General features: G+C 41.6%; 1 protein-coding gene across 3 annotated transcripts in view; it reads right to left on the reverse strand.

The window, feature by feature from the left end:
* Positions 1 to 22,471, reverse strand: part of RAD51C (RAD51 paralog C) — an 82,432-nt gene that overhangs the window by 41,374 nt on the left and 18,587 nt on the right. For all 3 annotated transcript variants that reach the window (XM_077296345.1, XM_077296343.1, XM_077296344.1), the window contains exons 3-4: positions 4,401 to 4,567; positions 1,715 to 1,848 (exon numbers count right to left, since the gene is read on the reverse strand). In XM_077296345.1, coding sequence (XP_077152460.1) covers positions 1,715 to 1,848; positions 4,401 to 4,567 — 301 coding nt within the window. The remainder of the gene's footprint in view (positions 1 to 1,714; positions 1,849 to 4,400; positions 4,568 to 22,471) is intronic.

The raw sequence follows: 22,471 nt of genomic DNA on the forward strand, positions 1-22,471 counted from the left end.
TAGTAAGTATAGTGCATAGTAGTAACTTATTGATTTATGCACCTCGTTCATTTCATGGCAACAGAGAGCTGACCTCTTGACTATGGGAGTTCAATATAGGAGTCTATGAAATACATTGCTGTGACATGAGAAATTTATATTGAACCGACCCTGGGATCATGTATTTATTGCTGATATGTATATTGACGACGGTTAAGCAAATGTGCTGCTAATTTTGGATTCCCTGTGTATGCGCTTTGTGTTTACAGAGATCAGTAGCTGGATAGTCCCTCACATTTGAGGTATTTGGCTTATTGCTATTTATTGTAGTCTAGTTTACATCTTAAAATTATTTAATAAAAAATTATTTTACTGATATTGGTGAATATTGTGCTTTTTCTGTTCACTTCCTTTGGGAGCTTATGGTGACACAGACGGAATTACATGTTGTTGGCAGCACATATTATTGTTGGATCATTAGGTTGATTAAGTAACTAACAGAATAGTATTTATTTTCAGAAAAGTTCAAGCTCCTGGCTAGGGGTGAACATAACTATTGTCCGATTTGGCTACTTAATGGGTATTCATTGATGATTTAAAGGGAATCTGTCAGCAGGCTTTTGCTATGTAATCTGAAGACACAGGAGATAGAGGCTGAGACACAGAATTCAGGGATGTGTCACTTGTCCAAGTGTGTACTGTGTACTAACTGTGAAGGATTTATCACTAACAGATTAACATTACCGAGTAGACCGGCAACACCCCTCCCCCTGTAATAAGCAGCTCACTGTCTATGGACTTTGTACACAGGGAGCTTGATGTGGGCGGGGTTAGCTTTCTCAGCTCTGCTTCATTGCTAAATCTAAAAGTTCTGATTGTGACAGAACCATTGCACCGAGTAATCTTAGTGATACATCCTTGGATTCAGATTCCCTTTGCCCACATCAGGCTGCTCTCAGATGAGGTAGCAAAAACCTGCTGACAGATTTTTATAAGAACAAGTGAATAAGTTCTCACATTTATTGTCTAATGACTAGCAACTCTACAAAACATCAAAAGAAACAAATTGATAAGTCCACCTTGAATCCTGACCAGATCAGAACACAAAAACCTTTCTAGAATTCAGATGCTTTAGGAAGTCATCCTCTACCCTCACGGTTGTTATCTTCCAGCAAACAGAATCTCACCAAACTGTGAGATTACTTAGTAAATATAAGTGCAATCTACTGTACATCCCTCTAATATTGAGGGAAAAACAACTAATTTGGTAAGGATATGTATTTGGTAAACATCTTATAAATTTCATTTACTGGCACATTTGGTGGTTTTTCATAAATGATAGGTACTCTACAATTACTGTAATAGTGAGATTTTTAGATGACGCATTACATTTGTGAATACAATGGCCAGAGGAGTCAGAAAAATAGTGGAAAATGCCTGTTGCATTAGCGCCCTCTGCTGGCGAATATAAAAAGTTCAGTAGAAGAATAGGGGAATCCTATACACCTGCCCTTCATATTGATCTCATTACTGTTGTAAGTAAAATGTTAGCCTGTTTTGTGTGTATAAGTTGGGCAAGAGAGCATCCTTAAGGAGATGACACTACTATAAAACGACACTAACATACTATGTAGAAATCGAACAGTACAATATGTGATTTTAAAAAGTCCCCATCGACTCAATGATTGACTATGAATGACAGTACTGTATATACTTGTACACTTGGACACCTTACCTTGGAATGCTGGGCTATAAAGTCTGGCAGGACAAGTATCTGTGCAAGGAGCTCAGTACAGTTGTGGCAGCTGAAGTAATGAATGTTTGACAGTATGTTGCTGAGAGCGAACTTCTGCATAGCTATTTTCTGATCTAACAAAACAGAAATAAAAAAATAAATTGTTCATTATAGGCATGCTGAGTGTCTTCACGGAGTAGAATAGGATGCACTTCCGTCTGTAAAGGCTCAAATTAGGTGAAGATCAGATGGGTTACTGAAGGGAGTTCTTTAAATGCAATAAATAAGCTTTATTAGCTCAAGAAGTTTAATGCTATTTTTCATGTTGCTGAGATTTTCTTTTTTTGTGACATCTTGTTTCGTTTTTCCATGCACATATTCTTTTTCTATAGTACACCAAAAAATGCCTTAAAATAACTCTATCTGTCCTATTATAAGAGGTATTTGGAGCCTACTAGAGAACATTGAAAGGAGTTCTGGTCTGCACATTGTGTGCTCGATTCAGACTGTAATGCAGAGTCCTTTGAAGTAGCATCTCCACATGTACCCACTTGTGAGTGTATAAAATACAGCAGTTCTCAAATTAAAAGTATTTTATAATTGCCATGCCACAAACATTCCATGCAATATTCATTTTTTAATGGCAATCTGTGGCCAGGTTTTTTCCAAGTAGGGGCAGAGACCCTGATTCCAGTGCTGCATTACTTACTACCGTGATACTTTCTATATTTAAAAAAAAACAAAAAACAAAACACACTATTTTATCTGCTGCAGATCTACCAGCAGTTCTCTGAATTCTGAGCTCTGAACAATCCAATCCACACCACTGATTGGAAGATTTCTGTGTACACGGTGCATATGTAAGGGGGTGGAGATCTGAATATGTGGTTCATCAATGTTCTATGGCACATGTGACCAAATGTCACCATCTCCTGAGTGAACCAAATAAGGTAGAACCAGGAGGTGAAGGAAGCGTTTATGGAGGGATGAGCCTGAAGAGAGCACGTGGTCAAGTGGTAGCTGTGGCACAGGTATCAAATATGAAATGCCAAGGTGGGAAGTCAGTTGGCGCCAACCAGTGACACTGGGAGGGCTTATGAACATAGAGGTAGAGCGACCGAAGAATGGTTGAAGACCAAGACAAGCGGAACATCAGGGGTCAAGCACCGAAGCCCAGACCGCGCCGGTCAAGACCCAAAGTCCAGTCTTCGCAAGTTAAGAACTGATACCTGGACGCTACAGGTCAAACACTGAAGGCCAAACACTGATCATCATCCGGGGTCGGAGGTCTGTCATGGTGACCAGTGGACGTGAGTGAACTGGGCAGTTCCTTCCAGGGTAGACGTATGGTACAGAGCGCAGGCTGGGTTGCAGAAGGGACTGTGGAATGCCTGATTAAGCAACATACATACGGTATGGAGTGACTTGTTACTAAGGAATTGCGGCCTAGCGAGAAATATTGGAGACCTCTGTTAGTGCCAATATAATAATTAGAAGGACTCATTGCACTGATGGAACCAATGTTGCGAGAGATGTTCGTGTAGTTACAGCAGAAGAGCATAAAGCGCTGTCCACACTAAGATAGCAAGATAGAACATATATGTATAGGATACTGAAATCGTTGCATTGCTGTTATCTCCGTTATTGCTTGCTTTCTTACCCTGTACTCAAACAACTGACTGTTTCCATAATTAACACTTTCATTTCTGTGGTAGAAAAATAAATAGCTTTAGTTGGTCATTTCTGTGTCATCCTTATCTGTGTGCTGCATCTCAGTAACCTGATCACACATAGGCAGGAACTGACAATCAGTGGTGGGCGAAGTTATAAAGAGCTCATGAATCAGCTTGACCTCCCGGCTTCAGGTTTACTGGTCCTTCAGAGATAAACCAGCACAGGCTAAAGCACTATCTACCTGCAGATTACCACTATATCTGGAAGTGACAGGCTTCAGGTACCTTCACACTAAACAACTTTTCAACGAGAACGACAACGATCCGTGACGTTGCAGCGTCCTGGATAGCGATCTCGTTGTGTTTGACACGCAGCAGCGATCTGGATCCCGCTGTGATATCGCTGGTCGGAGCTAGAAGTCCAGAACTTTATTTGGTCGCTAGATCGGCGTGTATCGTCGTGTTTGACAGCAAAAGCAACGATGTCAGCAATGTTTTACATGGAGCTAACGACCTGCGAGAAGATAAGTGAGCCACCGTTACGTCACAGGATCGCTCCTGCATCGTTGTGGAGCTGCTGTGTTTGACGTCTCTACAGCGACCTAAACAGCGACGCTGCAGCGATCGGCTCGTTGTCTATATCGCTGCAGCGTCGCTGAGTGTGACGGTACCTTAACCTTCAATGAGAGAGAAACTAGTTATTTGTACGACTATTCTGTGCAAAGCTAGTTTTTATTCCAATGGTATACATAACTACTGTATAATTACCCAGCGATCCTAGAATTTCTAGTGTAGCACTGACTTTATTGTGTATCTCTATGTCACCACGTTTCAAATATAACAGGACTTAAAACTAAAACAACTATACTACATTAAAGAAAAAAAAATATTAAAATGTGTGAGTAAACCATTCACTTATTACTAGCATAGTGCTGCACAAGTAAAAAAAAAAAGAATTCATAGAACTTTCTTCCTTGATTTGCCCTTGAATGTTTTATTTCTTCCACACCTACCATCTTGCTGATGAGCCTGTGTAATAAGGCTGCAGTGCAGAACACAAGCATTGGCAATGTCCACCATCCTCTCCACTATGAAGCAGCCCTCTGTGTCAATGTACACCGCTTCACCATCAACGCCTCCAAAGCACTCGGGGATCTGTACATCCACGGCAAGCTGCATGCTGAAAAAGACCAGTGATTAGGACAAGAAGAAAAACTCAAATTGGCACAAACAATATACATTTTTGAATTTTTCTGTCTATGGAGCCATTTTTTACAGGGCGAATTGTAGTTTTGAATGATGCCATTCATTTTACTATTCAATGGATTTTATTTTTCCCATTTTTCAGACCAATTGTGGTGAAATTAGAAAGAAAATGCAATTCCACCATGGTTTCCTGGTTTTTTGTTCTTCTGGTTTAAATTTGGTGGTAACAGTACTTTGAATCATGATTCTCCAAATAAGTACAATACCAAATTTCTATAGATTTTTTTTTATTTAACTGGAGAGAAAAACCTAGAAATTTGTACAAAAAATAAAATAATAATAATAAATAATATGATGTCTGTGACATCATATTTTGAGATTCCCGGTCATTTTTGTTTTTCCATCGATTGAACTGAGGGCTTGTTTTTTTTTTTGCGTGTCGCGCTAAAGGTTTTATTGATATAGCTATGTAGAGAAGAAGCGGGCACCGCATTAAAAACATCTAAAATCACATAACACGTGAAACATAGTTAAGACTCACAGTAAGGCATGATAGTAAATACGTAACAATAAGAAAAACCCTCTGGGCCTAAGTTGGCAATGCTGCAATGAACCAAGTGTATCAGCTGGAAAAATAAGATAGAGTATAATTGACAAAGCATATGCCAACAAGGGGATGATTTCAAGCGCTTAGGTATAATTTCTCAGCAAGTATATAGAATGGCTTAAAAAATTGCCTAAGGGTATGTGCACACATTGCAGATTTGCCTGTGGATTTTTCTGCACTAAATCCACACCTTTTGGTGCGGTTTTCGTGCGGTTTTGATGCGTTTTTTTATGCGGATTTGTATGAGTTTTTGAAAGCTTAATAAAGATCTCTTATTGAACAAAAAAAAAAGATTTGTGATGTAGTTTCTTGTCCAACCTCCTCTTTTACATTTGTCCAACCCACACTCCATTACACACAGACAGACAGATAGATAGATAGATAGATAGGTAGATAGATAGAAGGAATGAGATAGATAGATAGATACATAGATAGAAGGAATTAGATAGAATAGATAGAAGAAATGAGATAGATAGATAGATAGATAGATAGAAGGAATGAGATAGATAGATAGATAGATAGATAGATAGATAGATAGATAGATGGAATTAGATAGAAGGAATTAGATAGAAGGAATGAGATAGATAGATACATAGATAGAAGGAATTAGATAGAATAGATAGAAGAAATGAGATAGATAGATAGAAGGAATGAGATAGATAGATAGATAGACTGAATTAGATAGAAGGAATTAGATAGAAGGAATTAGATAGATAGAATAGATAGAAGAAATGAGATATATAGATACAGTAGATAGAAGGAATGTGATAGATAGATAGATAGATAGATATAGAAGGAAGGAATTAGATAGATAGGAGGAATGAGATAGATAGATACATAGATAGAAGGAATTAGATAGAATAGATAGAAGAAATGAGATAGATAGATAGATAGATAGATAGATAGATAGAAGGAATGAGATAGATAGATAGATAGATAGATAGATATAGATAGAAGGAATTAGATAGAAGGAATGAGATAGATAGATACATAGATAGAAGGAATTAGATAGATAGAATAGATAGAAGAAATGAGATATATAGATACAGTAGATAGAAGGAATGTGATAGATAGATAGATAGATAGAGATAGAAGGAATGAGATAGATAGATAGATAGATAGATAGATAGACAGTAGATAGAAGGAATTAGATAGATAGAAGGAATGAGTTAGATAGATACATAGATAGAAGGAATTAGATAGATAGAATAGATAGAAGAAATGAGATAGATAGATAGATATAGATAGAAGGAATTAGATAAATAGAAGGAATGAGATAGATAGATAGATAGATAGATAGATAGAATGAATTAGATAGATAGGATAGAAGGAATGAGATAGATAGATAGATAGATAGAAGGAATTAGATAGATAGAAGGAATGAGATAGATAGTTAGATAGCTAGATGGATAGATCGATCTATGGATAGATGTAGATAGATAAATGGATAGATATATCTACAGATAGATATATCCATATCTATCTCTATAGATATATCCATAGATATATAATAGCAAGGCCGATGTTTATTAATGAATGTTTAAATTTTGGAAAAAAATGGTGTGGGCTCCCGCGCAATTTTCTGCGCCAGAGGGGGAAAGCCGACGGCCGGGTGCATTATATTTGTAGCCTGGGAATGGGGTAATACCCATGGCCCCTCCCAGGCTATGAATATCAGCCCGCAGCTGTCTGCGTAGCTTTTATTGGCTATTAACCCCTTCACCCCCAAGGGTGGTTTGCACGTTAATGACCGGGCCAATTTTTACAATTCTGACCACTGTCCCTTTATGAGGCTATAACTCTGAAACGCTTTGACGGATCTTGGCGATTCTGACATTGTTTTCTCGTGACATATTGTACTTCATGTTAAAGGTAAAATTTATTCGATATAACTTGCGTTTATTTGTGAAAAAAATGGAAATTTGGCGAAAATTTTGAAAATTTTGCAATTTTCCAACTTTGAATTTTTGTGCCCTTAAATCACAGACATATGTCACGCAAAATACTTAATAAGTAACATTTCCCACATGTCTACTTTACATCAGTACAATTTTGGAACCAAAATTTTTTTTTGTGACGGAGTTATAAGGGTTAAAAGTTGACCAGCAATTTCTCATTTTTACAACACCATTTTTTTTTAGGGACCACATCTCATTTGAAGTCATTTTGAGGGGTCTATATGATAGAAAATACTCAAGTGTGACACCATTCTAAAAACTGCACCCCTCAAGGTGCTCAAAACCACATTCAAGAAGTTTATTAACCCTTCAGGTGTTTCACAGGAATTTTTGGAATGTTTAAATAAAAATGAACATTTAACTTTTTTTCACACAAAATTTATTTCAGCTCCAATTTGTTTTATTTTACCAAGGGTAACAGGAGAAAATGGACCCCCAAAGTTGTTGTACAATTTGTCCTGAGTACGATGATACCCCATATGTGGGTGTAAACCATTGTTTAGGCGCATGGCAGAGCTTGGAAGGGAAGGAGCGCCATTTGACTTTTCAATGCAAAATTGACTGGAATTGAGATGGGACGCCATGTTGCGTTTGGAGAGCCCCTGATGTGCCTAAACATTGAAACTCCCTACAAGTGACACCATTTTGGAAAGTAGACCCCCTAAGGAACTTATCTAGATGTGTGGTGAGCACTTTGACCCACCAAGTGCTTCACAGAAGTTTATAATGCAGAGCCGTAAAAATAAAAAATCATATTTTTTCACAAAAATGATCTTTTCGCCCCCAATTTTTTATTTTCCCAAGGGTAAGAGAAGAAATTGGACCCCAAAAAATGTTGTGCAATTTGTCCTGAGTACGCTGATACCCCATATGTGGGTGTAAACCATTGTTTGGGCGCATGGCAGAGCTTGGAAGGGAAGGAGCGCCATTTGACTTTTCAATGCAAAATTGACTGGAATTGAGATGGGACGCCATGTTGCGTTTGGAGAGCCCCTGATGTGCCTAAACATTGAAACTCCCTACAAGTGACACCATTTTGGAAAGTAGACCCCCTAAGGAACTTATCTAGATGTGTTTTGAGAGCTTTGAACCCCCAAGTGTTTCACTACAGATTATAACGCAGAGCCGTGAAAATAATTTTTTTTTTTTTTCTCAAAAATGATTTTTTAGCCCCCAGCTTTGTATTTTTACAAGGGTAACAGAATAAATTGGACCCCAAAATTTGTTTTCCAATTTGTCCTGAGTACGCTGATACCCCATATGTGGGGGGGAACCACTGTTTGGGCGCATGACAGAGCTCGGAAGGGAAGGAGCGCCATTTGGAATGCAGACTTAAATGGATTGGTCAGCAGCCGTCACGTTGCATTTGCAGAGCCCCTGATGTACCCAAACAGTACAAACCCCCCACAAGTGACCCCATATTGGAAACTAGACCTCCCAAGGAACTTATCTAGATGTGTTTTGAGAACTTTGAATCCCCAAGTGTTTCACTAAAGTTTATAGCGCAAAGCCGTGAAAATAAAAATTCTTTTTTTTTTTCACAAAAATGATTTTTTAGCCCCCAGTTTTGTATTTTCACAAGGGTAACAGGATAAATTAGACCCCAAAAGTTGTTGTCCAATTTGTCCTGAGTACGCTGATACCCCATATGTCGGGGGGAACCACTGTTTGGGCGCATGACAGAGCTCGGAAGGGAAGGAGCGCCATTTGGAATGCAGCCTTAAATGGATTGGTCTGCAGGCGTCACGTTGCATTTGCAGAGCCCCTGATGTACCCAAACAGTACAAACCCCCCACAAGTGACCCCATATTGGAAACTAGACCTCCCAAGGAACTTATCTAGATGTGTTGTGAGAACTTTGAACCCCCAAGTGTTTCACTACAGTTTATAATGCAGAGCCGTGAAAATAAAACATCTTTTTTTTCCCACAAAAATGATTTTTAGCCCCCCAAATTTTTATTTTCCTAAGGATAACAAGAGAACATGGACCCCAGAAGTTGTTGTTCAATTTGTCCCGAGTACGCTGATAACACATATGTTGGGGTAAACCCCTTTTTGGGCGCACGGGAGAGCTCGGAAGGGAAGGAGCACTGTTTTACTTTTTCAACGCAGAATTGGCTGGAATTGAGATTGGACGCCATGTCGCGCTTGGAGAGCCCCTGATGTGCCTGGACAGTGGAAACCCCCCAATTCTACCTGAAACCCTAACCCAAACACACCCCTAACCCTAATCCCAACGGTAACCCTAACCACACCCCTAGCCCTGACACACCCATAATTCTAATCCCAACCCTAATCCAAACGTAAATGTAATCCAAACCCTAACCCTAACTTTAGCCCCAACCCTAACTTTAGCCCCAACCCTAACTTTACCTCCAACCCTAGCCCTAACCCTAACCCTACCCCTAACCCTAACCCTAAACGTGACTGAAATACGTGGCACTGAAATACGTGGCACTGAAATACGTGGCACTGAAATACGTGGCACTGAAATACGTGGCACTGAAATACGTGATACGTGGCACTTAAATACGTGGCACTGAAATACGTGGCACTGAAATACGTGGCACTGAAATACGTGGCACTGAAATACGTGGCACTGAAATACGTGGCACTGAAATACGTGGCACTTAAATAAGTGGCACTGAAATATGTGATATGTGGCACTTAAATACGTGGCACTGAAATACGTGGCACTGAAATACGTGGCACTGAAATACGTGGCACTGAAATACGTGGCACTGAAATATGTGATACGTGGCACTTAAATACGTGGCACTGAAACACGTGGCACTGAAATACGTGATACGTGGCACTGAAATACGTGGCACTGAAATACGTGGCACTGAAATACGTGCAACTGAAATACGTGGTACTAAAATATGTGGCACTGAAATACGTGATACGTGGCACTGAAATACGTGGCACTGAAACACGTGGCACTGAAATACGTGATACGTGGCACTGAAATACATGGCACTGAAATACGTGGCACTGAAATACGTGGCACTGAAATACGTGGCACTGAAATACGTGGCACTATGACTGTCAGAAAATGTTCATTAAACGGTTAGGGGTGAGGTTAGGGGTAGAGTTAGGGTTAGGGTTTGGATCCCTTTATCACCTTGATGGTGGTGGGTGGCTTTTCAGTGTGTTTTCTGTTTTTTTCGATAAAAATGCATGCGTTTTTAACGCAAACAAACGCATGTGCTTAAAAACGCAAGAAAATACTGCAGGTTGTATTTCTGAAAATGAACGCATGCAGAAAAAAACCGCATGCGTTTGAAAACGCGACCAAACGCGTACAAAAAAACCGCATGCGTTTTCAATGTTAAATATAGGGAAAAAACGCATGCGTTTTTTTGTGCAAAAAACGCTGCAGACAAAAACGGAAGTGTGAAACCAGCGACGCTTTTTATAGCAAAAAAGTTTTTGCGTCTCCACATTTTGAGACCTATAATTTTTCCACATTTGCTCCACAGAGTCATGTGAGGTCTTGTTTTTTGCGGGACGAGTTGACGTTTTTATTGGTAACATTTTCGGACACGTGACCGTTTTTGATCGCTTTTTATTCCGATTTTTGTGAGGCAGAATGACCAAAAACCTGCTATTCATGAATTTCTTTTGGGAGAGGCGTTTATACCGTTCCGGGTTTGGTAAAATTGATAAAGCAGTTTTATTCGTCGGGTCAGTATGATTACAGCGATATCTCATTTATATCATTTTTTTTATGTTTTGGCGCTTTTATACGATAAAAACTATTTTATAGAAAAAATAATTATTTTGGTATCGCTTTATTCTCAGGACTATAACTTTTTTATTTTTTTGCTGATGATGCTGTATGGCGGCTTGTTTTTTGCGGGACAAGATGGTGTTTTCAGCGGTACCATGGATATTTATATCAGTCTTTTTGATCGCGTGTTATTCCACTTTTTGTTCGGCGGTATGGTAATAAAGCGTTGTTTTTTGCCTCGTTTTTTTTTTTTTTTCTTACGGTGTTTACTGAAGGGGTTAACTAGTGTGGCAGTTTTATAGGTTGGGTCGTTACGGACGTGGCGATACTAAATATGTGTACTTTTATTGTTTTTTTTTTTTTTATTTAGATAAAGAAATGTATTTATGGGAATAATATATATTTTTTTTTTCATTATTTTGGAATATTTTTTTTTACACATTTGGAAATTTTTTTTTTTACTTTTTTACTTTGCCCCAGGGGGGGACAATACAGATCGGTGATCTGTCAGTTTGCATAGCACTCTGACAGATCACCGATCTGCGAGAAGTACAGGCTGCTTCACAGTGCCTGCTCTGAGCAGGCGTCTGTGAAGCCACCTCCCTCCCTGCAGGACCCGGATCCGCGGCCATCTTGGATCCGGGTCTGGAGCAGGCAGGGAGGGAGGTAAGACCCTCGCAGCAACGCGATCACATCGCGTTGCTGCGGGGGGGCTCAGGGAAGCCCGCAGGGAGCCCTCTCCCTGCGCGATGCTTCCCTGCATCGCCGGCACATCGCGATCATGTTTGATCGCGGTGTGCCGGGGGTTAATGTGCCGGGGGCGGTCCGTGACTGCTCCTGGCACATAGTGCCGGATGTCAGCTGCGATATGCAGCCGACACCCGGCCGCGATCGGCCGCGCTCCCCCCGTGAGCGCGGCCGATCGGCTATGACGTACTATCCCGTCGGCGGTCATACGGGCCCACCCCACCTCGACGGGATAGTACGTCAAATGTCGGGAAGGGGTTAAAATAGGGGGGCCCCCCAAAAAAATGACGTGGGGTCCCACTATATTTTATAGCCAGAAGGCCAGACAGCTGCAAGCTGATATTCATAGCCTAGAGAGGGGCCATGGATATTGCCCCACCTGCCGGCTACAAATACCAGCCCCCAGCCGCCCCTGAAATGGTGCATCTGTTAGATGCGCCAATTTCGGCACTTAGCCTGTCTCTTCCCACTCCCGTGTAGCGGTGGGATATGGGGTAATAAGGGGTTAATGTCACCTTTGTATTGTAAGGTGACATTAAGCCCGGTTAATAATGGAGAGGTGTCAATAAGACAACTATCCATTATTAATCTTATAGTAGTGAAAGAGTTTTAAAAAAAAGACACAGCCAGAAGAAAGTATTTTTAATATTCTTAATTTCACCATACTTACCATACTCGATCGCCTGCAAAAAATAAAAAATAATAAACCAACCGTATACTCCCTGTACGACGCAGTCCAATTAATAACGAGTGTCCCACGACGATCTCCCCTATAGAACAGTAACATCGGGTGATGTCACTGCTCTATAGGGCCTCCAGTGACACATTGACAGGAGACAATGGCTCCTGCAGTGCATCACTGAGAGGTTACTGTAGTTCAGGCTCTCACTTTATGGCAAAGCTGTGTGGGAATTTTCCCACACAGCACTGCCACAAGTGAGAGTAGGAACTATTTCTCACAGCGGCGGAGGGATACAATGTGGAAGGATACCTTCCGTCATTGTATTGCTGGAGCCCCTGGAGAGCGGTTGCATCAGCTGATGTGGCAGCTGTCCTCGGGAGATGGTCATGGGACACTCGTATTAATTGGATTTCTGCGGATCAGGGAGTATATTGTTTGTTTATTATTTTTAATATTTTTTTACAGGTGATCAATGGCTTCAGGGATCAAGGTGATGGTGAGTATGTACTCTATGTTGTATGTACTGTATGTATTTTGTATGTACTGTATGTTGTATGTACTGTATGTTCTGTATGTACTGTTTGTTGTATGCACTGTATGTTCTGTATGTACTGTATGTTGTATGTTCTGCATGTTGTATGTACTGTGTGTACTGTATGTTCTGTATGTACTGTATGTTGTATGTTCTATGTTCTGTATATGTGTGTATTTGGTTTTTTTTCTAAGCTTGAACACATTAGCCAGATGAAGGGACTATACTGTTCCATCATCTGGCTACCTGTCACTGTAGCAGGCATAGCCGGATGGGACGAGTACATACAGCCCCGCACACACCCACGCAGACACACACAGCCCCGCGATCCCCGCAGACTCCTGCGATCGCCGCACAGCCCCGCGATACCCGCAGACCCCCACACACAGACACACACAGCCCCGCAGACCACCGCAGACACATACAAACACACAGCACAGCACAGTCTCCGCCCACACTCCACCCACACACTCTTCCCCCTCCCGATCTGCAGCGTTTCTCGCACCCAACTCCGCAGCAAAACTGCAGATCTTTTTTAAACCTGCGGTTTTGCTGCGGATTAGCCTGACACAATGGAAGTTAATGGGTGCAGAAACGCTGCAGATCCGCACAAAGAATTGACATGCTGCGGAAAATACAACGCTACGTTTCTGCGCGTTTTTTTCCGCAGCATGTGCACAGCGGATTTGGTCTTCCATAGATTTACATGGTACTGTAGACCGCATGGAAAACAGCTGCAGATCCGCAGCGTCAAAAAGCTGCGGATCCGCTGCAAAATCCGCAAACGTGTGAACATAGCCTTAGGGTAAATGAAATGGGCAATTATATGAACACATGCATAAACAATACTATTTAATCATCCCAGGTATCATTTGCCAGGATGAAAGTGAAGACCCTCAAAATATATCTGTCTTATAATGCTAATTAGTAAAGGTAATGCATGTCAAAATTTCTTAAATTAAAGAAATACCATGTTTCTATAATAAGACCATGATAACCTATATGTCCTAAAAGTGATAACATATACATCAAAACAAACTATATTTGCCCATACCTGTAAAGGGTAGAAAATATGCCACGTCACTGTAATAGGCCATTAAATAGTCACATGCATAGAAAAAAATATATTTAATCATCCCAGATGACAGTTTGCCAAGATAAGGATAAAAGCAGTAAAAGTATAGCTGTCTTATAATGCTAATTGGTAGAAATAATGCATATCTAAATTCTGAGGACTAAAGAGATACCATGTTTATATAATAAGAACTTGATGCCCTGTATGTCCTAAGACAGATAATAGTAGCCGATGTATCAAAGCAAGTTCTACTTACCCAGGCCAATGGGGAATAGAAAATATGCCAAAAATATGGTTTTATTGATACCATTTTTATATGTTTTTATTGCATTTTTTAGGGAGAAGTAGTGGCTAGTGATGAATGAACGTGCTCGGATAAAGTGTTATCTGAGCATGCTTGGGTGCTGAGTGTCTTCAGCGTGCTCAAAAAAATATGTTCGAGTCCCTGCGGCTGCATGTCTTGCAGCTGTTAGATAGGCGCTACACATGTAGGGATTACCTGTTTGTCAAGCAAGGGTGTGATTTAAACTTCTATAATTTTTTCTTTCAGGTTTACAAACCTTTTTTTTTTTTTCTTTTAGTCTCCTCAGGGGACCTACAATCTACAGGGTGGGCCATGTTTTCCTCATCACTGAACATAATATTCTGTGTAAACTGAGGGTCCTGTTCAAATTTTTGTTTTGCCCATTCTGCAAATTCAGAGCGCCGATCTGGCATCAGTCGAACATCCCTTCGGCGGATATTAGCTACTCACAAATGGCACCCTTACAAAATCCAGCTGCTGCAACATCTCAACGAGGATGGCCCAGATCGGTGTACTGAATTTGCAGAATGGGCAAAACAAAAATTGGAACAGGACCCTCAGTTTACACAGAACATTATGTTCAGTGATGAGGCAAACTTTTTTGGGTGGGCCATTTATATGGATACACCTAAGTAACATGGGTGTATCCATGCATGTCTCTGGAGAACGAGTCCTACTCACCAGCTTTTACTACGGCCTTTGTGAGAGCATCTCGTGCAGCCAAGCTAGATGATCATTGTACTTATAGACTCTCATCCACAATTAAATTGCAGCACCAAGAAGGGGAAATTGTGGAATTCTGGAAATCACAGGATCCATAGATATGTTAATGATTTGCAAATGATGAAAAAAAATAGAAACATTTTTTAAAACAACTCAATTTATTCAGTATCAAGTATAAGTCACTTATGTGGTCTACAGACCAATCTCAGGCTTTAATTGTGTCCAAGACAAAAGAGGGTCTCATTGCTGAAGAGGAAAGACCTCCACTCCAGCCTCCAATGCCTCATTACAGCCTGCATTGCTTCATTACAGTCTTCGATCAGCATCTGGACATCACGTGGGCAACACCATGAAGAGACCGCCACATGCTAATGTCAGACTGGTTCCACTTCAAGGATTATGGTGTGTGGTGGAACAATGTATGGCAATCAGACCCTCTAGCCTGCATTCCAGTTCCACTAACAGCTTGGCGATACATTGATCTGGTCATAGTAACTTGTCCAAAATGTTCCAGGAGAAGTATCTCAAAACAACGTCATGCAGCAGGTTGCTTGTGCTTCAGCCTTATCATGCTACCATAGCTTACAGTATCTCTGGACTTGTCTCTCATTAAGCATTTCTGGGACAGCATTTGTTGGCAACTGTAAAGGGAGCGGTCAGCAGAAGATCTTGATGATTCGTGTGTCCAAGTGCATTCAGCGAGGCAGAACATCCCTTAGTCAACCACTAGTGTCATTCACTGCATGCCAAGGTGTGTAAGAGTGCATTTCTACACGTGGTGTGCTCACCATGCTCACCATGGAATACATTGAGATGTTTTGTACATTTTGTTTACAATTTGTCAGCATTTGCAGATTAACATGTCTATTGATCCAGTGATTTCCATAATTCTTTTCCTTCTCGGGGGTTGCAATTTCAATGTTGTGGAGTGTATTTACACACATACAGTAAACTCGATGTGCAGTAATTTTTTTGGGAAAGATATACTAACAAAAAAGTCTCAAATTGAGACAGAATTCTGATTTATACATCAGATGCCACATTTATTAAAGGCTTTACACATTGTAGCACCTCACTAGTCACTTTTAAAAAGTGTATATTAAATAAAGGCATGCAAGGAAGCTGCAGAAAACTTAACCCCTTCATGACCCAGCCTATTTTGGCCTTAATGACCTGGCCGTTTTTTGCAATTCTGACCAGTGTCCCTTTATGAGGTAATAACTCAGGAACGCTTCAACGGATCCTAGCGATTCTGAGACTGTTTTTTCGTAACATATCGGGCATCACGTTAGTGTTAAATTTAGGTCGATAATTTCTGAGTTTATTTGTGAAAAAAAACGGAAATTTGGCGAAAATTTTGTAAATTTTGCAATTTTCACATTTTGAATTTTTATTCTGTTAAACCAGAGAGTTATGTGACACAAAATAGTTAATAAATAACATTTCCCACATGTCTACTTTACATCAGCACAATTTTGGAAACAATTTTTTTTTTGCTAGGAAGTTATAAGGGTTAAAATTTGACCAGTGATTTCTCATTTTTACAACAAAATTTACAAAACCATTTTTTTCAGGGACCACCTCACATTTGAAGTCTTTTTGAGGGTTCTATATGGCTGAAAATACCCAAAAGTGACACCATTCTAAAAACTGCACCCCTCAAGGTGCTCAAAACCACATTCAAGAAGTATATTTAACCCTTCAGGTGTTTCACAGCAGCAGAAGCAACATGGAAGTAAAAAATGAACATTTAACTTTTTAGTCACAAAAATGATCTTTTAGCAACAATTTTTTTATTTTCCCAAGGGTAAAAGGAGAAACTGGACCACGAACGATGTTGTCCAATTTGTCCCGAGTACGCTGATACCTCATATGTGGGGGTAAACCACTGTTTGGGCGCACGGCAGGGCTCGGAAGGAAAGGAGCGCCATTTGACTCTTTGAATGAAAAATTGGCTACAATCTTTAGCGGACACCATGTCGCGTTTGGAGAGCCCCCGTGTGCCTAAACATTGGAGCTCCCCCACAAGTGACCCCATTTTGGAAACTAGACCCCCCAAGGAACTTATCTAGAAGCATAGTGAGCACTTTAAACCCCCAGGTGCTTCACAAATTGATCCGTAAAAATGAAAAAGTACTTTTTTTCACACAAAATTTCTTTTAGCCTCAATTTTTTCATTTTCACATGGGCAATAGGATAAAATGGATCCTAAAATTTGTTGGACAATTTCTCCTGAGTACACCGATACCTCACATGTGGGGGTAAACCACTGTTTGGGCACATGGTAAGGCTCGGAAGGGAAGGAGCGCCATTTGACTTTTTGAATGGAAAATTAGCTCCAATCGTTAGCGGACACCATGTCGCGTTTGGAGAGCCCCTGTGTGCCTAAACATTGGAGCTCCGGTACAAGTGACCCCATTTTGGAAACTAGACCCCCAAGGAACTTATCTAGATGCATAGTGAGCACTTAAAACCCTCAGGTGCTTCACAGAAGTTTATAACGCAGAGCCGTGAAAATAAAAAATAATTTTTCTTTCCTCAAAAATGATTTTTAGCCCGGACTTTTTTAATTTTCCCAAGGGTAATAGGAGAAATTGGACCCCAAATGTTGTTGTCCAGTTTGTCCTGAGTACGATGATACCCCATATGTGGGGGTAAACCACTGTTTGGGCGCACGGCAGGGCTCGGAAGGGAAGGCACGCCATTTGGCTTTTTGAATGGAAAATTAGCTCCAATCATTAGCGGACACCATGTCGCGTTTGGAGAGCCCTTGTGTGCCTAAACATTGGAGCTCCCCCACAAGTGACCCCATTTTGGAAACTAGACCTCCCAAGGAACTAATCTAGATGTGTGGTGAGCACTTTGAACTCCCAAGTGCTTCACAGAAGTTTATAACGCAGAGCCATGAAAATAAAAAATAATTTTTCTTCTCTCAAAAATTATTATTTAGCCCACAATTTTTTATTTTCCCAAGGGTAACAGGAGAAATTGGAAGCCAAAAGTTGTTGTCCAGTTTCTCCTGAGTACGCTGATACCCCATATGTGGGGGTAAACCAATGTTTTGGCACACGTCGGGGTTCGGAAGGGAAGTAGTGACGTTTTGAAATGCAGACTTTGATGGAATGCTCTGCGGGCGTCAGGTTGCGTTTGCAGAGCCCCTGATGTGCCTAAACAGTAGGAACACCCCACAAGTGACCCCATTTTGGAAACTAGACCCCCCAAGGAACTTATCTAGATGTGTGGTGAGCACTTTCAACCCCCAAGTGTTTCACAGAAGTTTATAATGCAGAGGCGTGAAAATAAAAAATAATTGTTCTTTCCTCAAAAATTATGTTTTAGCAAGTAATTTTTTATTTTTGCAAGGGTAACAGGAGAAATTGGACCCCAATAGTTGTTGCCCAGTTTGTCCTGAGTACGCTGGTACCCCATATGTGGGGGTAAACCACTGTTTGGGCGCACGTCGGGGCTTGGAAGGGAGGGAGCACCATTTGACTTTTTGAACGCAAGATTGGCTGGAATCAATGGTGGCGCCATGTTACGTTTGTAGACCCCTGATGTGCCTAAACAGTGGAAACCCCTCAATTCTAACTTCAACGCTAACCCCAACACACCCCTAACCCTAATCCCAACTGTAACCATAACCCTAATCACAACCCTAACCCCAACACACCCCTAACCACAACCCTAACCCCAACACAGCCGTAACCCTAACCCCAACACAGCCGTAACCCTAATCCCAACACTAACCCTAATCCTAACCCTAATCCCAACCCTAACCCTAATCCCAACCCTAACCACAACTGTAACCCCAACACACCCCTAACCCTATCCGTAACCCTAACCACAAGCCTAATCTTAACCCTATTTCCAACCCTAGCCCTAATTCCAACCCTAACTCTAATTCCAACCCTAACCCTAAGGCTATGTGCCCATGTTGCGGATTCGTGTGAGATTTTTCCGCACAATTTTTGAAAAATCTGCAGGTAAAAGGCACTGCGTTTTACCTGCGGATTTACAGCAGATTTCCAGTGTTTTTTTGTGCGGATTTCACCTGCGGATTCCTATTGAGGAACAGGTGTAAAAGGCTGCGGAATTCGCACAAAGAATTGACATGCTGCGGAAAATACAACGCAGCGTTTCCGCACAGAATTTTCCGCACCATGGGCACAGCGGATTTGGTTTTCCATAGGTTTACATGGTACTGTAAACCTCATGGAAAACTGCTACGAATTCGCAGCGGCCAAACCGCTGCGGATCCGCGGCCAATCCGCTGCGCATCCGCGGCCAATCCGCTGCGGATCCGCAGCCAAATCCGCACTGTGCGCACATGCCCTAACCCTAACCCTACCCCTAACCCTAACCCTAGTTCTAACCCTAACCCTAGTGGAAAAAGAAAAAAAATATTTTCTTTTTTTTATTATTGTCCCTACTTATGGAGGTGATAAAGGGGGGGTTATTTATTATTTTTTATTTTGATCGCTGTGATAGAACCTATCACAGCGATCAAAATGTACTTGTAACGAATCTGCCGGCCGGCAGATTCGGCGGGCGCACTGCGCATGCGCCCGCCATTTTTGGAACATGGCGGCGCCCATGGAGAAGACGGACGGGCACCGGGAGCCTCGGTAAGTATAAGGGGGGGGGAGATCGGGGCACGGGGGGGCGTCGGAGCACAGGGGGGTGGCATAGGAGCACGGGGGGAGCGGAGCACAGGACGATGGGGACTACGGTGTTGTGAATTTGCTTTTTGCTCCCTCTAGTGGTTACTAGTTTTTTGACTCTGGTTTTTCTGTCATTCCTTTTATCCGCACCTGGGTCGTTAGTTAGGGGTGTTGCTATATAAGCTCCCTGGACCTTCAGTTCAATGCCTGGCAACGTAGTTATCAGAGCTAGTCTGCTGTGCTCTTGTCTACTGATCCTGGTTCCAGTTATATCAGCTAAGTCTGCCTTTTGCTTTTTGCTATTTGTTTTGGTTTTGTATTTTTGTCCAGCTTGTTCCTAATCTATATCCTGACCTTTGCTGGAAGCTCTAGGGGGGCTGGTGTTCTCCCCCCGGACCGTTAGACGGTTCGGGGGTTCTTGAATTTCCAGTGTGGATTTTGATAGGGTTTTTGTTGACCATATAAGTTACCTTTCTTTATTCTGCTATCAGTAAGCGGGCCTCTCTGTGCTAAACCTGGTTCATTTCTGTGTTTGTCATTTCCTCTTACCTCACCGTTATTATTTGTGGGGGGCTTCTATCCAGCTTTGGGGTCCCCTTCTCTGGAGGCACATAACAGTTTGCCAGGCCAGTATTAAATGTTTAATGCATTGCAGAAGAGGGATTATAAGAAAGAAGATTCTGAGTTTTTTTTTTTTTTTTTTTCTTCTTCCCCTTTACCTCAGAGTGGCTATGCTTGCTGCAGACATGAATGTCCAGACCTTGATTACAAGTGTGGACCAGCTGGCTACTCGTGTGCAGGGCATACAAGACTATGTTATCAGAAATCCTAGGTCAGAACCTAAAATACCGATTCCTGAACTGTTTTCCGGAGACAGGTTTAAGTTTAGGAATTTCGTGAATAATTGTAAATTGTTTTTGTCCCTGAGACCCTGTTCATCTGGAGATTCTGCTCAGCAAGTAAAAATTGTTATTTCGTTCTTACGGGGCGACCCTCAGGATTGGGCTTTTTCGCTGGCGCCAGGAGATCCGGCATTGGCTGATCTTGATGCGTTTTTTCTGGCGCTCGGTTTACTTTATGAGGAACCCAATCTTGAGATTCAGGCAGAAAAGGCCTTGCTGGCTATGTCTCAGGGGCAGGACGAGGCTGAAGTGTATTGCCAAAAATTTCGGAAATGGTCCGTGCTGACACATTGGAACGAGTGTGCACTGGCCGCTAATTTTAGAAATGGCCTTTCTGAAGCCATTAAGAATGTTATGGTGGGTTTTCCCATTCCCACAGGTCTGAATGATACTATGGCACTGGCTATTCAAATTGACCGGCGGTTGCGGGAGCGCAAAACCGCAAATTCCCTCATGGTGTTGTCTGAACAGACACCTAATTCGGTGCAATGTGATAGAAAAACCGCAAATTCCCTCATGGTGTTGTCTGAACAGACACCTGATTTAATGCAATGTGATAGAATCCTGACTAGAAATGAGCGGAAAATTCATAGACGCCGGAATGGCTTGTGCTACTACTGTGGTGATTCTACACATGTTATCTCAGCATGCTCTAAACGTATAGCTAAGGTTGTTAGTCCTGTCACCGTTGGTAATTTGCAACCTAAATTTATTCTGTCTGTAACTTTGATTTGCTCACTGTCATCTTATCCTGTCATGGCGTTTGTAGATTCAGGTGCTGCCCTGAGTCTCATGGATCTCTCATTTGCTAAGCGCTGTGGTTTTACTCTTGAACCATTAGAAAATCCTATTCCTCTTAGGGGTATTGATGCTACACCATTGGCAGCAAATAAACCGCAGTATTGGACACAGGTTACCATGTGCATGACTCCTGAACACCGCGAGGTGATACGTTTCCTGGTTTTACATAAAATGCATGATTTGGTTGTTTTAGGGCTGCCATGGTTACAGACCCATAATCCAGTCCTGGACTGGAAGGCTATGTCAGTCTCAAGTTGGGGCTGTCGTGGTATTCATGGGGATTCCCTGCCTGTGTCTATTGCTTCTTCTACGCCTTCGGAAGTTCCGGAGTATTTGTCTGATTATCAGGATGTCTTCAGTGAGTCTGAGTCCAGTGCACTGCCTCCTCATAGGGACTGTGACTGTGCTATAGATTTGATCCCGGGCAGTAAGTTTCCTAAGGGAAGACTGTTTAATCTGTCGGTACCTGAACATACCGCTATGCGTTCATATATCAAGGAGTCTCTGGAGAAGGGACATATTCGTCCGTCTTCTTCCCCTCTTGGTGCGGGATTCTTTTTTGTGGCAAAAAAGGACGGATCTTTGAGACCTTGTATTGATTATCGGCTTTTGAATAAGATCACTGTCAAATTTCAGTATCCTTTGCCGCTGTTGTCTGACTTGTTTGCCCGGATTAAGGGTGCCAAGTGGTTCACCAAGATAGACCTTCGTGGTGCGTACAACCTTGTGCGCATTAAGCAAGGTGATGAATGGAAAACCGCATTCAATACGCCCGAAGGTCATTTTGAGTACTTGGTGATGCCTTTTGGGCTCTCCAATGCGCCTTCAGTTTTTCAGTCCTTTATGCATGACATTTTCCGGAAGTATCTGGATAAATTTTTGATTGTTTATCTGGATGATATTTTGGTTTTTTCTGATAATTGGGATTCGCATGTGGAGCAGGTCAGGTTGGTCTTTAAAATTTTGCGTGAAAATTCTTTGTTTGTCAAGGGCTCAAAGTGTCTCTTTGGTGTACAGAAGGTTCCCTTTTTGGGGTTCATTTTTTCCCCTTCTGCTGTGGAGATGGACCCAGTCAAGGTCCGAGCTATTCTTGATTGGACTCAGCCCTCGTCAGTTAAGAGTCTTCAGAAGTTCTTGGGCTTCGCTAACTTCT

Source organism: Ranitomeya variabilis, chromosome 3 (assembly GCF_051348905.1).
Source record: "Ranitomeya variabilis isolate aRanVar5 chromosome 3, aRanVar5.hap1, whole genome shotgun sequence".
Taxonomy (NCBI): domain Eukaryota; kingdom Metazoa; phylum Chordata; class Amphibia; order Anura; family Dendrobatidae; genus Ranitomeya; species Ranitomeya variabilis.